General features: G+C 44.6%; 1 protein-coding gene across 1 annotated transcript in view; it reads right to left on the bottom strand.

The window, feature by feature from the left end:
- ITIH6 (inter-alpha-trypsin inhibitor heavy chain family member 6) overlaps window positions 1-17,081 on the bottom strand; it is a 128,692-nt gene that overhangs the window by 33,255 nt on the left and 78,356 nt on the right. Inside the window, exons 5-8 of the mRNA XM_073600207.1 lie at window positions 15,100-15,347; window positions 11,035-11,204; window positions 6,947-7,063; window positions 3,622-3,793 (exon numbers count right to left, since the gene is read on the bottom strand). Coding sequence (XP_073456308.1) covers window positions 3,622-3,793; window positions 6,947-7,063; window positions 11,035-11,204; window positions 15,100-15,347 — 707 coding nt within the window. The remainder of the gene's footprint in view (window positions 1-3,621; window positions 3,794-6,946; window positions 7,064-11,034; window positions 11,205-15,099; window positions 15,348-17,081) is intronic.

The raw sequence follows: 17,081 nt of genomic DNA, 5'->3' as shown, positions 1-17,081 counted from the left end.
ATAGGGGGGATCTGTGATGGGATGGTATGTGATGAGGGGAGTCTGTGCTGGAGAGGGGTCTGTGATGGGATGGTCTCTAATCAGGGGAGTATGTGATGAGGGGAGTCTGTGATGGGGGGATCTGTGATGGAGAGGTGTCTGTGATGGGGTGGTCTGTGATGAGGGGAGCCTGTGCTGGGAGGGGGGAGTCTGTGATGGGGGCAATCTGTGCTGGGATGGTCTGTGATGAGGGGAGTCTGTGATATGGAGTTTGTGGTTTTCGAATTGAACATAATGGTATGTCATATAATTTTGCACATAGACAAGGTGAGGTGGGCAGCATTTCATTCTTGGATCCAAGCAGCACAATGTCTTAGGCCAGTCCTGTGTGTACACATGATGCCGGCACAATGCTTTACACCACAGGGCAGCAAAAAATGTTTGCGATACCACCTAATGAATGAGACCAATTCCACTGAATAGAACTGTGGTGCAAACACCCCTTAACTGCTTGCAATGCATGCAACTGCGGCGCGGTGGTGTAGGTTTTTTAGGGGTTAAAACACGTAGTGAGAATATGCATGACTCTGTCCACGTCAGTGTTGCCAACCTACCAGACTGAAATTTACTGACACGATACCCAAAATTTACTGGCACAGCCACGTTTTTACTGGCATATCGAAAATTTACAAAATTACAGTTTTAAGTGCAAATTTTAGTTTTTCGGCTACAAGTACAAGTACAATATGCAATTAGCAATGTGATCTAAGGTAGATATTAAGGCAAAAAACATTTCTTATTTTATTTTCGATATAATAAATAAGTAGCTCAGGGACAGGAATTGAGAGGACAAGAAATTAAAATGGGTGGCACACACACATAAAATTGACTCACAGTGACCCTGACAGCAGTGTGCAGCAGCACAGATGATGATGGCACCTCACCAAAAAGACACATCCTCTCCTGAGTCACAGTGACTCTCTCTCTCCATGCCAGGTGGTCCCTTCAGTCCACTCCCGGCTTGTCTTCCTCCCGTTCCGCAGACCTGCACATGAGGCTCCGGCTGCTCTGTTCCCTTGCACCATGACTTCACGTGACACAGTGTTGGCACAATCCAAACACACTGTAGCAGGCACTCGGATGGTCTCGGCCAAGCGTCACAGCAATATTTTTTACTGGCAATCTTTTTCTTTCACTGGCATTTACTGTCAGGAGAAAAGTGCCCATTTTTTACTGGCTGCCAGTAAAAGTACTGGCGGTTGGCAACACTGGCCCACGTGCACAAAGCTAGCTTCATAACCACATGAACGTAGAGGAACTAGAGTGACCTGCACAGAGCCCTACTCGTAACTCTACTGAACACCTTTGAGATGAATTGGAATGTCGATTGTGATTCAGGTTCTCTCATTCAACACCAGTACCTGACCTCAGGGCCGCTTATAAGGGGGTACCACCGGTCCTACTGTACCGGGCCCAGGCAACAGGGGGGGCCCGGCAGCTTTATGTTACATTGTAGAGTGCAGGCACTTTTCAAAGCTTGTAAGCAGCTCTTAGATAAACTGATAGCATCTCCCGGGGCCCCATCCTTCCATCAGTGGAGCCCAAGAGGCAGTACCAGAGCAGGAACTGTTTTTTTAGGTAGGTGTGGAGGCAGCCAGTGCCGCATTTGTCGACAATTCGTTCAAAGTTCCGGACCCCAGCCTGTATATCCCTGGCGGAGTGATACGGATGGGATGTCTGTCTGCCTTGCTCCTCAGTAAGTGTTGAGGGCAGAAGGCGGGGCTGCAGCCAGCGGTGACTGTGAAGGACCATAGCCGTCCATTAGCAAGGTACGTGGAACGGGTATAGTCTGTGCAGGTATCATCATCTAGGCAGCAGTGGCACAGAGCAAGGGGGAAGCAGAAGGGCGACAGTAACGTGAGCTGGGGGGAGCCTGGAGGTGCGTTTTTGCCACTACAAAGCTGACAGGTGTAGTGACAGCGGCATCACTACTCCTGTCAGCTTAGCGGTGGATGAGAGAAGGCAAATCAGGAGAGCAGGAGAGACCTGGGAGGAGGTGCGGGAGGTGCGGGAGGTGCTCGCTCTCTTCCCCAGCTTCACGTTGTTACTGTTGTGCTCCTGCATTGCCGCCATCACATTGGAACTTTACAGTTTGCTTACCCACCCCCATCTCCCCCCAGCAAAAGAAGGGTAAGCAAACTCTGTGCCGAAAAAATAGTGAACAATTCCGCGCCAAAAAATGTAAATACATTTCAATAAATTACAGCAGCTTCACCCTAACTGGATGAAAGAAATATCAGTGCATAAGTGAAAAAAAAAGGGGGGGATAAGGGGAGCGCTAAATAACAATGAGAAATCATATATATAAAAGAATATATTGTATATTTTAGATATAAAAATAAAAATATATAGATACCCAGTGCTGACCACAAATTATAAATTTTAGTGTATAATAACCAGCCTACCTATGTGAATCAAACGAATAAATTATTGGGACTAAAACCAATAAAGATGATAATATGCGGTAATTGTTGAACAACCGTAACATAAATAAGTCATATAAATAATGATAATACAAATATAAAAAAAATTTGGTTGCAATAAATATATAAAAAGTCCATCAAAGGTGAAAAAATATTTGAAGTGAAATCCTGGTCTGAATCATGACATCAAAGCGTGAACAGCAGAATCCCTTCACCATCACTGAAAAACACCAATGTGCTCATAGAAACGGGTGTCAGCTTACCAGATGGAGTTGACCAATTTAATGAAAAAAGGTCAAATAGGCTTTAGCAAGATAATGCTTGCTGCAATGGAGAAAGGTGAACCGGACTCTTATCCTCACATCACAGGGTCTCACGTATGGGATATAAAACAGATGGAGAGGAACCTAACATAGTGTAACACCGTTTATTTAAAAATTAATAAAAAACAACCATAGCCAAAAGGCTACTCACATATAAGGTGCCATCGCCCGGACTGAGGCTGGAAAGCGTATCTTTGGTGGCGAACCTGCACTGCAAAGAGGTTCTCAGCTGATCGCGGCAGCGGCGTGCGTTCCACCCGCAACAGACAGACAACCACGGAGGCCGGATGTGATGTAATTGCGTGACCAAGTACCGCCTCTTGGTCACGCAATTACACAGCTCAAGGCGTTTCGCATGGTAGCTTCTTGCAGCATATGGGGGAGCAGTGAGGGGGGTGGGGCAATAAAAATGCATGACAGAGACATGTGTTGGGGGGGCCCAGTCAGATAAGCTGTACAGGGCCCCATGATTTTTAACAGTAGCCCTGCCTGACCTCACAAACGAACACAAATTGCCACAGAGAACCTTCGAAATTTTGTGGAAAGCCTTACCTGAAGAGTTGAGGTTGTTATAGCTAAAAAGGATGGGTGTGAGGAAGGATGAGGGGAGGGGGGCAGCTCCATATTTGTAGATATCCAACAAGCTCTGATTGGAGTAATGGTCAGGTAATGGTTTGCAAACCTTGCGCCATATATTGTACATGAAGTTACAGTGATTTTTACATGGCATGTGCCACTGATTAATGTCCTTTATTTTCCATTTTCACTTTAGTAACAGAATAACACTTCAAATATCTCTATAATATATAACAGCTCAGTAATATAATCTCACTTACATCCATCAGCTTCAATCTTGCTCACATACTCCTTTGCACTCTTGATATTCTGAGCTGTGGCCTGGATGGAAGTGCCGGGTCTCCACACCTGTACTACATCTGAGAAGGTAATGATGTTAAAGTGGTCATCTCGGTGGAGGTCATTTAAGATGACGTACATAGCACTCTTTGTCTGAAAGGATAATTATAATGTACTTTGTTACTTGTCTGAGGGCAGCGATGGCTAATTGTACAGTTAACCATTGCCTTCTACTTCTGAAATTACCGTATACAGTTCTATTAAAGACCCATAATGAAGGCAATCAAAGTAATGTATAGGAAAAGCTTCTAATTTTTCAGGGAAGGATTAGAACCTCTGCCAATGATGGGGAACTATTCCTCCCACTGACACCAATGATGGGGCACTATCCCTCCCACTGACACCAATGATGGGACACTATTCCTCCTACTAACGCCAATGATGGGGCACTATTCATCCCACTGAAACCAATAATGGGGCTCTATTCCTTCCACTGGCGCCAATGATGGGGCACTATTCCTCTTACTGACACCAACGATGAGGCACTAATCCTCCTACTGACACCCATGATGGGAGGTTAATACAGACGCCAGGACTATTTCTTCTCCCACTGGCCACAATCCATCCCTCTAAATTCTGAAGGATAGTGAACTGGCCCTTTGCTTAGAAAGTTTGGAGACCCTCTGGTCTATATCATACTTTCTCAAGCTTTAAGGTGGAGGAACCCTTGAAGAAACTTTCCTGTCTCAAGAAACCCCTGCTAATACTTGTACAGATGTACAGATCACTGTACATTGGTGCGATGGTTGCTGGGGAAAATGCTCCTTACATTTGTGGTCATTGGGAACATTTCCCCCTTACAGATATCTAAAAAGATCATTGGTGTAAGTGGTTAATTACCCGATAGGCTGAAATTGCTCATTGCTCAAGAAACCCCTAGAAACCTCCGGAGGAACCCTAGGGTTCCATGTAACCCTGGTGAGAAAGGCTGGTCTATATTAAGTAAAAATAGTAGGATGCTCACATGTCAATGTAAAGATAATACAGCACTCCAATATACAGTATCTCACAAAAGTGAGTACACCCCTCACATTATTTGTAAATATTTTATTATATCTTTTTATGTGACAACACTGAAGAAATGACACTTTGCTACAATGTAAAGTAGGGAGTATACAGCTTGTATAACAGTGTAAATTTTCTGTCCCCTCAAAATCACTCAACACACAGTTGATGCCGCTGGCAACAAAAGTGAATACACCCCTAAGTGAAAATGTCCAAATTGGGCCCAAAGTGTCATATTTTGTGTGGCCACCATTATTTTACAGCACTGCCTCAACCCTCTTGGGCATGGAGTTCACCAGAGTGTCACAGGTTGCCACTGGAGTCCTCTTCCAATCCTCCATGCCGACATTGCAAGGCTGGTGGATGTTAGAGAACTCCTCCACATTCCGTTTGAGGATGCCCACCAGATGCTTAATAGTGTTTAGGTCTGCAGACATGCTTGGCCAATCCATCACCTTTACCCTCAGCTTCTTTAGCAAGGCAGTGGTTGTCTTGTGTGTGTTTGGGGTCGTTATGTTGGAATACAGCCCTGCTGCCCAGTCTCCGAAGGGAGGGGATCATGCTCTCCTGCAGTATGTCACAGTACATGTTGGCATTCATGGTTCCCTCAATGAACTGTAGCTCCCCAGTCCCGGCAGCACTCATGCAGCCCCAGACCATGACACTCCCACCACCATGCTTGACTGTAGGCAAGACACACTTGTCTTTGTACTCCTCACTTGGTTGCCGCCACACATGCTTGACACCATCTGAACCAAATAAGTTTATCTTAGTCCCATCAGACCACAGGACATGGTTCCAGTAATCCATGTCCTTAGTCTGCTTGTCTTCAGCAAACTGTTTGCGGGCTTTCTTGTACATTATCTTTAGAAGAGGCTTCCTTCTGGGACGACAGCCATGCAGACCAATTTGATGCAGTGTGTGCAGTATGGTCGGGGCACTGACAGGCAGACCCCCCCCCTTCAACCTCTGCAGCAATGCCGGCAGCACGCATATGTCTATTTCCCAACGACAACCTCTGGATATGACGCTGAACATGTGCAAGTAACTTCTTTGGTCAACCATGGCGAGGCCTGATCTGAGTGGAACCTGTTCTGTTAAACTGCTGTATGGTCTTGGCAACCTTGCTGCAGCTCAGTTTCAGGGTCTTGGCAATCTTCTAATAGCCTAGGTCAGTGATGGCGAACCTTAGCACCCCAGATGTTTTTGAACTACATTTCCCATGATGCTAAAACTACACTGCAGAGTGCATGAGCATCATGGGAAATGTAGTACCAAAACATCTAGGGTGCCAAGGTTCGCCATCACTGGCCTAGGCCATCTTTATGAAGAGCAACAATTCTTTTTTTCTGATCCTCAAAGAGTTCTTTGCCATGAGGTGCCATGTTGAACTTCCAGTGACCAGTATGAGAGAGTGAGAGTGATAACACCAAATTTAACACACCTGCTCCCCATTCACACCTGAGACCTTGTAACACTAACGAGTCACATGACACCGGGGAGGGAAAATGGCTAATTGGGCCCAATTTGGACATTTTCAGTTGTACTCACTTTTGTTGCCAGCGGTTTAGACATTAATGGCTGAGTGTTGAGTTATTTTGAGGAGACAGCACATTTGCACTGTTATACAAGCTGTACACTCACTAATTTACATTGTAGTAAAGTGTCATTTCTTCAGTGTTGTCACATAAAAAGATATAATAAAATATTTACAAATAATGTGAGGGGTGTACTCACTTTTGTGAGATACTGTATATAGACGCATATAGAGAGAGAAAGATACATAGGATACACAGGGGTTGATTTGCTAAAACTGGAGAGTGCAAAATCTGGTGCAGCTGTTCATGGCAGTCAATCAGCTTCTAACTTCAGCTTGTTCAATTAAACTTTGATAAAAAAAAAAAAACCTGGAAGCTGATTGGTTTCTATGCATAGCTTCACCAGATTTTGTACTCTCCAGTCTTATTACATCAACCCCATAGAGTATATTTTCTATATGCCCCAGTGACCATTGTTATTGGGACCATGTAATAGGAAAGCCAAATTTTGACAGCTGTCACCAAAACAGATGTCAGTTTGCTCGGCACAATTTGATTGTACTATATATTTAGTCGCATTTTATGTCTGCTCATGTAGATTCAATTTGCTGACTTGTGTAGCTTGTATATTGTATTATGCTGTTTTGCATAGGTGCCAGGTTCACTTCAACAACTGGACCCGACGTGCCACAGATGGACTCACCTGTTTAATCTTAGTGCCAAACATTGACCCACTGACGTCAATAACAAAGATAACATTTTTCTGGATGGTTGGAAGTCCTCGTGGAGCGAAGTAGTGAACAAAATATCCATTGTATATCTAGGTTACAGACATGAGAAATGGTGAATTATTTTTACAGGTTTATAATTCTCTGCGAACAATAGGGATGAGCTTGATGTTCGGGTCGAACATAGGTTTGACTTGAACATCGGGTGTTCGTCCGCTCACAGAACAGCAAACTTTATGGGGCATTCGCACCAAATTCGAGTGCTGCGGAACGCCCCATAATGCACTGCGAGGTCGCAGTGCATTGCTGTATGATGATTGGCCAAAGCATGCACCTGACCTGCATGCTTTGGCCAATCACAGCGCCCTCTGCTAAGAGAGCCATAATTGGCCAAAGGCACGGTGCCTTTGGCCAATCATGGTTTAGGGGGACTAAGTCCACATCCCACACTATATAAGGCAGCTTACCGTATATACTCGAGTATAAGCCGTCCCGAATATAAGCCAAGGCACCTAATTTTACCACAAAAAACTTGGAAAACGTATTGACTCAAGTATAAGCCTAGAGGGAGAAATGCACAGCTACTGTAAGTGTAGAAGAGGGTAAACAATGCCCATTTGCATGCCTCACTGTGCCCATTTGCAGCCATAGGTCCCCCGAACTTCAAACTCGGTAGTTAAGGGTTCCTAGACGCCCCCTAGCTGCAGCCAAAATTTGGGGTCTCTGGGCCCAAAGGGTCCCGAAATGACATTGCTGCAGATGGACATAGTTGACTGACTTTGGAGCCCCGTATCTCGGGGCCACTTGGTGCTAGGAACCGCAGATTTGGTGTGCAAACCCAGTGGAACTAGCACTACAACATATCCAAGATATATCTGAGATACGGGGCCCCAAAGTCGGTTCAGAAAATGTCAAGCACTTTTCTGCAGCAGAGAATGACATTTTTGCAAGCCGAATTTGGGGCCCCGTATCTCAGGGCCACTTGGTACTAGGAACCCCAGCTTTGCATATGTTGTAGTTCCACTGGGTTTGCACACCAAATTTGGGGTTCCTATCACCAAGTGGCCCCGAGATACGGGGCCCCATATTCGGTTCTAAAAATGTCATTCTCTGCTGCAGAAAAGTGCTTGACTCGAGTATAAGCTAAGGGGGGCATTTTCAGCACAAAAAAATGTGCTGAAAAACTCAGCTTATACTTGAGTATATACGGTACATGGCGGCCCTGTGTAGTGTTGTTGGCGTGGACAGAGAGATAGCTTGAGCTACATTAAGCAGGCAGGTTATTCAGTTAGTGGCAGTGTATTTGATATATATATATATATACACAGTCAGTCTATATATACATATCTATTCTGCATTTAGCATAGCCCATAAATTCAGCGTTTACTCTATATACAGTGCAGGCATTAATATATTTATATATATACTGTGCATCCAGTGTAGCCTATATCTACAGTGCATTCTGTGGTGTGCTGTTTCTAATACAGTGTATGCGGTGTACACAGTATCTAATACCGTGTGTACAGTGTCTACTACACTTCTGGTGGTGTACACAGTATAAAATACAGTGCAGCCGTAGTACAGTTGCCATAGCTCCCAACTGTCCCTGATTTTGAAGGACTTGTCCCTGATTTGGAGCAATGTCCCTCTGTCCCTCATTCCTCCCCATTTGTCCCTCATTTTGGTCTGATCTATATAGATGTATATAAAATGCACTTTTTATCTATCAAAAAATGTTTCCCAGCGCTAAACCTTTCAACTGAATTCTAAATTGCTGTATTTTAAATTCCAAAAGCCAATATAAAGCAATAGTAGTGGTAAAAAAGCACTTGTGGGTTTAATCAATCTTGTTATTTTTGTACAATTCTCCTTTAAGGGGGCGTGGCAGGGTGTGTGTCTTATGCCTGCATACTTTTGCTGATAGGTTTCCCTCATTCCCATCTCAAAAAGTTGGGAGGTATGCAGTTGCTAATACAGTGCAGGCGGTGTACACAGTATCTAATACAGTGTGTAAAGTTTCTACTACACTTCTGGTGGTGTACACAGTACACAATACAGTGCATCCATAGTACAGTTGCTAATACAGTGCAGGCGGTGTACACAGTATCTAATACAGTGTGTACAGTTTCTACTACACTTCTGGTGGTGTACACAGTATCTTATACAGTGTAGTGTGGTGTTGCTAAACAAAATATACATCATGTCCAGAAGGCCACCAAGGGGCGGCAGACGCTCACAGGCCACTAAAAGAGGGCAAGCAGCCTCTGTGTCTACAATCAACAGTGCTGGTTGTGAACATGGTGCATCCTCTGCAGGTGGCCGTTGGGCACGCTTGACCTTGTTTTCTGCTGCTGGCGGTGTTATTGAGCCAGAACATGCAGAAGAGTTGGTGGAGTGGATAACAAAGCCAGGCTCTGAGTAGTTTGCCTTCCAATGCAGCTGCCAAAGCGGCCTATTCCACCGGCTCCTTGTCCACAGTCACTCCTTCCGTAGCCCCACCATCATGCATGGAGGAGTCCCCAGAATTATTCGACCACAGTGTTGGGTACATGCTGTTTGAGGATGTGCAGTGATTTGAAGGCTCCGATGTTGGTTCCCAGGTTGAGGAAAGGAGTAACGTGAGCCTAGAGAGAAGGGGTGCCCAAGAAGGACAAGAAACTGGCAGTCATGTTCTCGCAGCTGCAGCATACTGCCAAGTTTGCTCCAGTGACAAGGAGGGAGGGGATGATGAAGTCACTGATGGTACTTGGGTGCCTGAGAGAAGAGAGGAGGAGGAGGCACAACTTCAACGAGGCAGGGTGTCCTCTAGGGGGCAGCTTAAGGGCAGCCACCCTATTGCATCACACCGCAGAGCTCCACAGGTGCAGGGCGCTGCTGACTCCCCGCTGACTTTTAAAAGTTCCTTGGTGTGGGCCTTTTTCAACACCTGTGCAGGGCCTGTTCCTGGGCTCACCAAAAGTAACTGTGAGGGCTTACAGTGTTTTGGTACCACCACCACCACTACCAAAGGCCACATTTTTCTGCTCTGTTTAACAGGGGCATGTAATTACAATTCTTGATATAAAATTTCACAGCAGGGCCCGTTCCTGAGACCACCAAGAGTAACTGTGAGGGTTTACAGTGTTGTGGCACCACCACCACCACCAAAGGCCCATTTTTCTGCCCCTGTTTAACAGGGGTATGTAATTACAATTCTTGATATAATATTTCACAGCAGGGCCCGTTCCTGCGCCCACCAAGAGTAACTGCGAGGGCTTACATTGTTGTGGCACCACCACCACCAAATGCCCAATTTTTCTGCTCCTGTTTAACAGGGACATGTAATTACAATTTTTGATATAATATTTCACAGCAGGGCCCATTCTGGTACCACCAACACCTAAGGCCCAATTTTCTGCAGAGTATATAGGATAGGCCGTATAGTATATATACTGTTGTTCATAGTATATAGTGCCTGGGGGTTGGATAATTTGGGTGCAGGGTTCCACTTAATATCCATACCAAACCCAAAGGGCCTGGTAAGGGACTGGGGGTGGGGGGAACCCATGCCATTTTATTCAATGATTTTCATCTATATTGCTGGGACTCGACAATACATTACAGCCACGAGCAGTTTTAAATTACTTTTTTTTCTTTAGAAATGTCATTTTGCTGTGGTATTGTTCTAAACACGGCAAAACTGCACCACTTCACAGGCATACTATAGACACCCCCAGGCACGATATTTAAAGGAATATTTAATTTATATTGTTTAATTTTAAGCATTATCAAAATCACTGCTCCCGAAAAAACGGTAGTTTTTAAAACTTTTTTTGCATTGATACATATCCCCTGGGGCAGGACCCAGGTCCCCAATCACTTTTTATGGCAATAACTTGCATATAAGCCTTTAAAATTAGCACTTTTGATTTTTCACGTTTGTGTCCCATAGACTTTAACGGTGTTCACGTGTTCGAACCAATTTTTTGCCTGTTCGCATGTTCTGCTGCAAACCGAACCGGGGGGTGCTTGGCTCATCCCTAGTGATAAATAGCACCTGGTGTGTTACATATCACACATCTACCTGAACATCTCCTGCAAGGTCTTTCAAGGCCACATCGTACTGGATAACAAAATCTGCTGCAATGCCGAAACTGGATTGGGCAGCTTGTTCCTTTGGAGTTGGACTGAATGTGACTCGAGCACAGTGGGGGGTTTTCTCCAATTCTGTGGATGGAGGCATTTTTGTCTCCCCTGTAAAACAGACATATAAAGGGTTCAACAAACCTTGCTTTCTTTTGTAGTTTTTTTTATATATACATACATGGAACATCCATAATTGTTCACCTCATCTAAAAGGTTGGCTGCTTGTTTGGCCAATAAACATTTCAAAATGTATCTAAAACCAAAACTTTTTCTAAATAACTTTGGATAGAGCAGGGAATGATAAACCTATGTTTGATCTTGTTTCCATCTGAGTTACATTTGAAGGATTTCCTTCTCTTTCCAGCCTGTAGACACAGCAGGAACTGAAAGGAACCCTATCCCGTCCACTGTCATCAATACAGGTGTCCCAATTAGAAGACTTTACCTTTATTCTATCTTCAGGTACCAACTTAAAACTTGTGAGAGCACAAATATCTTAGCAGGGATGCAGACAGTGAACAAAACCAGGCAGGGCTTCTAAGTTCTTACCACTCTATGCAAAACTAAAATGTTTGTTTCAGAGACATTTTAATAAACCCTTGGAGGGTGTAGTGTAACAAAAACTGATGTACCAGATCACTGCTAAGAGGTCCAGATACAATGTTATTCACCTAAAATTCAGGGAGACAATCCAAAAAGTAAAACAATAAAAAGAGCGATTATGGGACTTTAAATGAGGTGTATGTCTCTGCAAGTATGGAATGTCAACTTATTGGTAGTAACCAATCCCCAAAGGGTAGTCCCTATCATGAACAAAATAATATTTCTTGTGTACAATATAGGCACGATATAAACATATTCGATGCACAATAGTCACATATTTAATGTTTATACATAAAAGGACATGATTGGTACAGACAACAATAATGAAGAATGAATGTACAAAATTGATAATAATAAATATTTATAAACAACATGGTAAGATAAATTCATAATATTCAGGCACGCTGTAAACCTGGCACCCTTGAGTATGGACTCAACGCGTTTCATGGCGTTTAAAGCCAATCATCAGGAGTAGGATGCTAAAAAATAAGTAAAAATGGAAAGTAAATAAATAAATAAATTTGCCTACGTCAGAAATCTATGTAGTAGGTTAGGCTCACTAGTTAGAAAGGAGATGTAATGATGGTACTAACCTGTAACGTATCCAATGGGTGTGTACCCATTGCTACTGTATTTAGATGAACAAAGCCTGGGTATGTTAGTCTCCCCCGGGGTTGAGGCGGGGAAACCCAGCCCAGTGCAATCCCCCCAACCCAGCGCCCATACGGATATGCAGGCTAGGTGGGGGGTGGAGGGGCCAGCCAGCCGAGGATAGGAGGATAGACCACACATAGGGGGACCGAGGTGGGGAATTTAGGGGCCCAGGATAAGGTATGGTTACTGTGTAGTAGGCAAATCCAGGAACAAAGTGTCCATTAGAATCCTACAATGCATACAAGAAAGGGGCTAAGTAAATGTAATTACATGTATTGTATATATAAATAAGAAAATGAATGTCAAATCCTGGGGAAACCTTCACATACCTAGGTAAAACAAGATGGAGATGAATATTGTTGTCCCAACTAGATGGTAATAGCCTATGAGTGGCCCACAGCTCCCTCCCGGCTGAAATACCCGCCAAAAGGGGCGGGACCCCGCCAACGTCATGCGTGCACGCTCAGCGGCGAGGAGGAGATACACTCCATAGTGGCCGCAGTGTGAGATGATTAGAATACACACCCCTCGATCGGCACGTAGGGAGAGGCCGCGTGAGAGAGTGCGTGAGCATGACGTCGAGGTGCAAAGGTCAACCCCTACCCCGTCACATATGGGACGGGCGAGGGGGAGGAACTGGGCATCTTGCAACCCCGGAGCGAGACCACAGAAGACCACGTTCTGTGGTCTCGATCGAGCGGTGTGTATTCTAATCATCTCACGCTGCGGCGACTATGGAGTGTATCTCCTCCTCGCCGCTGAGCGTGCACGCATGACGTTGGCGGGGTCCCGCCCCTTTTGGCGGGTATTTCAGCCGGGAGGGAGCTGTGGGCCACTCATAGGCTATTACCATCTAGTTGGGACAACAATATTCATCTCCATCTTGTTTGACCTAGGTATGTGAAGGTTTCCCCAGGATTTGACATTCATTTTCTTTTTTATATATACAATACATGTAATTACATTTACTTAGCCCCTTTCTTGTATGCATTGTAGGATTCTAATGGACACTTTGTTCCTGGATTTGCCTACTACACAGTAACCATACCTTATCCTGGGCCCCTAAATTCCCCACCTCGGTCCCCCTATGTGTGGTCTATCCTCCTATCCTCGGCTGGCTGGCCCCTCCACCCCCCACCTAGCCTGCATATCCGTATGGGCGCTGGGTTGGGGGGATTGCACTGGGCTGGGTTTCCCCGCCTCAACCCCGGGGGAGACTAACATACCCAGGCTTTGTTCATCTAAATACAGTAGCAATGGGTACACACCCATTGGATACGTTACAGGTTAGTACCATCATTACATCTCCTTTCTAACTAGTGAGCCTAACCTACTACATAGATTTCTGACGTAGGCAAATTTATTTATTTATTTACTTTCCATTTTTACTTATTTTTTTAGCATCCTACTCCTGATGATTGGCTTTAAACGCCATGAAACGCGTTGAGTCCATACTCAAGGGTGCCAGGTTTACAGCGTGCCTGAATATTATGAATTTATCTTACCATGTTGTTTATAAATATTTATTATTATCAATTTTGTACATTCATTCTTCATTATTGTTGTCTGTACCAATCATGTCCTTTTATGTATAAACATTAAATATGTGACTATTGTGCATCGAATATGTTTATATCGTGCCTATATTGTACACAAGAAATATTATTTTGTTCATGATAGGGACTACCCTTTGGGGATTGGTTACTACCAATAAGTTGACATTCCATACTTGCAGAGACATACACCTCATTTAAAGTCCCATAATCGCTCTTTTTATTGTTTTTCATAATGTTCCAGGGATGGAGGTGAGTCTCTGCTTTTCTGTGTTTGGGCGGATGTGGGTCTCATTTTGGTTTCTTTTATTCTTATTTTTACAATCCAAAAAGTAGTCAACACTTTTCGGAGGTCCAAGGGCTTGTGTCAGGAAGCTAGTTCAGCTAATTCTTATGCAGCTAATGCTCATTCTCCTGCAGCTACTGCTCATTCCCATGCAGCTTATGCTCATGCACATGTACCAACACACAGACAAGCTCAGGCTAATGTCCAGCGTGCACTGACACATATTCGCATTTCTGTGCGCACGCCTTCGCACATTGGCACCAAATGGCCTATTTGAAGGAGATGGATGCTAACTGCTGGATGTTCTTCAGCTTCCCCTGATCCGTGTTCCTGTGTTCCTACCTGTGCTGACTGATCTTCCGTTGCTTGTTCCTGATCTTGCTCTGTGGATTCTGGATTCTGACTTCAGGTTGCCTCTAAATATTCTCTGCCTGATCTCTGTTTTTTTGGTAAGGCACTGACCCAGTATGTGTTCAGCCTGTTAATAATAGCAAATAGTAACTTTTCGGAGCCTCCCAGGTCACATGCCTGATGAAGGGGTCCTGTAAGGCTCTGAAACATTGCTATTTGCTGTGATGATGTGCTGAATAAAGCTTTGGACCCACTCTGGAGATTCATGGTGTGCTGGTGACATTATCTCGCTCTGACTATTTATGGTTCCAGCCGGTGGTCACTTCAGTACCCACTTATATGCACAGCCATTTCTACAGGAATGTGTGCATTGGGAATAGTGTGTTGCAACCTGTCCATAAGAGGCCAGAGGTTAAATAAACCCACAAGCAACACCCCCCCCCCCCCCCCAAGTTAATTACTTGACAAAAAAATTAGGAGAATTGAATGCTTCATGATCTTTTAAATGTTAACAAACCATAACTGGTCTTTGCCCTTACCAGTACTCCACACATACCTCGAACAGAGTTGGTGATCAGTCGGCTGGTACGCAGAGGCAACACCCGGACATATTCTATCCCAGTCCTTTCAGAGATTGTCACCTGCACAGTGAGGTTCTGGACTATCTGGCCGGGCCTCAGACTGACAGCATGCTCATATTTCCCCAGCTGTCTTCTTAGCAGTTCTTCATAGGTGAGATCAAAGGTTATTTCACCTCCGGCCTCCACATTGACTGAAACACGAAACTTCTCTGTCTCTCGATCCCTGTGGTGATGTAAAGTTAGACACTTTTATATACAATGTTGACTGCAGAATTGGGCTGAAAGTCTGACAAATTTAATATTTGTTAGAAGGGCTTCTGTGTCAGAAACTACTTTGGGTTGGCCAATTAAATTGGAGTGGTATCTCAAAGCTTTTGAGTCTTAAAGCCTAGGTTCATGTTTTATTTAACTTTAGTTTGTTTAGACCAAGCTGTTCTAAATGAAATATTTTCTTTACTAATGCATGCACCATCATGTCTATATAGCATCAGCTACTTTTGGTTGCCAGGCGACGGGATCTCCTTCCCGTCGCTCTGGCATCCATGTGGGTGGATGGCGCAGGCCCTCGCTGCCCCGCCTGGCAATATCCATGCCCCTTGTGGGGGTGAATCTGTCACCTTGTGGTCTTGGCGTCTCATGCCAGGCCTGCTGTGAGCCGATACTTGGCATCTTGCGGCGATTTCGTGTGCCCGGGGGGGAGCAACTTGGGGATGCCCGTTCCCCCAACCCTCTTTTCCTAATGTGGGTGACACCTGAGTGTGACACGCCCCTCTCTGGCCCAGCAATGTGGGTGTCCTGTTTCCATCCTCCCTCCCACCTCTCTGGGGGTATATAAGGTCAGTCTCTGGTATATTGGTTCAGGCTGTGGCATATTTAGTAGGGATCTTTGTTGTTTGGTGATTTAGGTAAGTTTATGTCCCCTATGCATTCACATTGATCCCTGGATGAGCATTGCACTCATCCATTGTTCCTAGCTATTATAGTTTATATATTGATACCTATTATATTTTTTCTTGATCTTAGATTTATGCTTCCATTTTAAGGCTCATAAATTGATCTTTTTTTTGGGGGGGTTATCCCCCTTTACTTGTGTTCGTCCCATTGGATGTTGCACTTTTGTGACAGCAAGCTACAAGTAAGCATATCCTCTATATATTTACAATCTACCGATATTGATGCAAATACACCCTTATTTGGGCTGTAAGTATAAAATATCTAATTTTTATATGTATCTTTTAATTATAGATTTTGGAACCTGCCATCATATTATCCACCGGCTCATGGGCCACCCCTCCGCGTGCCCTCTCCTTTTTTCCCCACTCTGAACTCCTTCAGTCCAGTACACTAACTACTTCTAAGTGAGGTAGGTTGAGTTATGAGTATCACTTAAATCAAGTTGTAAGAATCAAGGGCTTACTACGCATGCACCAATGGTGCGTTGCTGCAAGAGGAAATCCGTGCCAACTGAGCATGCGCCAAAAACACCTCAGTGCGCTAACCCGCACCTGCGCAGAAGACTTGATGGAAAAAGGCAGGAAAATGCCCATGACGCGCACAGGAAGTGACTTCAACTTGATGGAAAAAGGCAGGAAAATGCTCAGGACGAGCACAGGAAGCGACCTCAAACTTCCCTATATAAGCCCAGCCCAGACACTGCCAAACTGCTGGATTATCTTCAGCCCCCCCTTGTTCCTGAGCTAGTGTGTGATCCGTTTGAACTTGTTGTGACCTGGAAACCTATTTGACTACTCTTGATTGCTGCTTGCCATTGACCTCGGATTTGTACTTTAACCATTCTACTTCTTTGCCCCTTTTGTACTCAGCTGCCAGATTGGAACCGACCCAGGCTTGGATCTCGACCATTCTTCTTCTGATTAACACTTTTATACTTCGTTGCCCAACTGGACTTGACCTCGGCTCGGATCTTGGACTAAGGCTTGCACAGTGCTCCACACCC

The sequence above is a fragment of the Aquarana catesbeiana genome, linkage group LG09, assembly GCF_042186555.1.
Source record: "Aquarana catesbeiana isolate 2022-GZ linkage group LG09, ASM4218655v1, whole genome shotgun sequence".
Lineage (NCBI taxonomy): Eukaryota > Metazoa > Chordata > Amphibia > Anura > Ranidae > Aquarana > Aquarana catesbeiana.
Note: the sequence above shows the minus strand (reverse complement) of the source record. Positions and strands in the feature narration are given on the sequence as shown.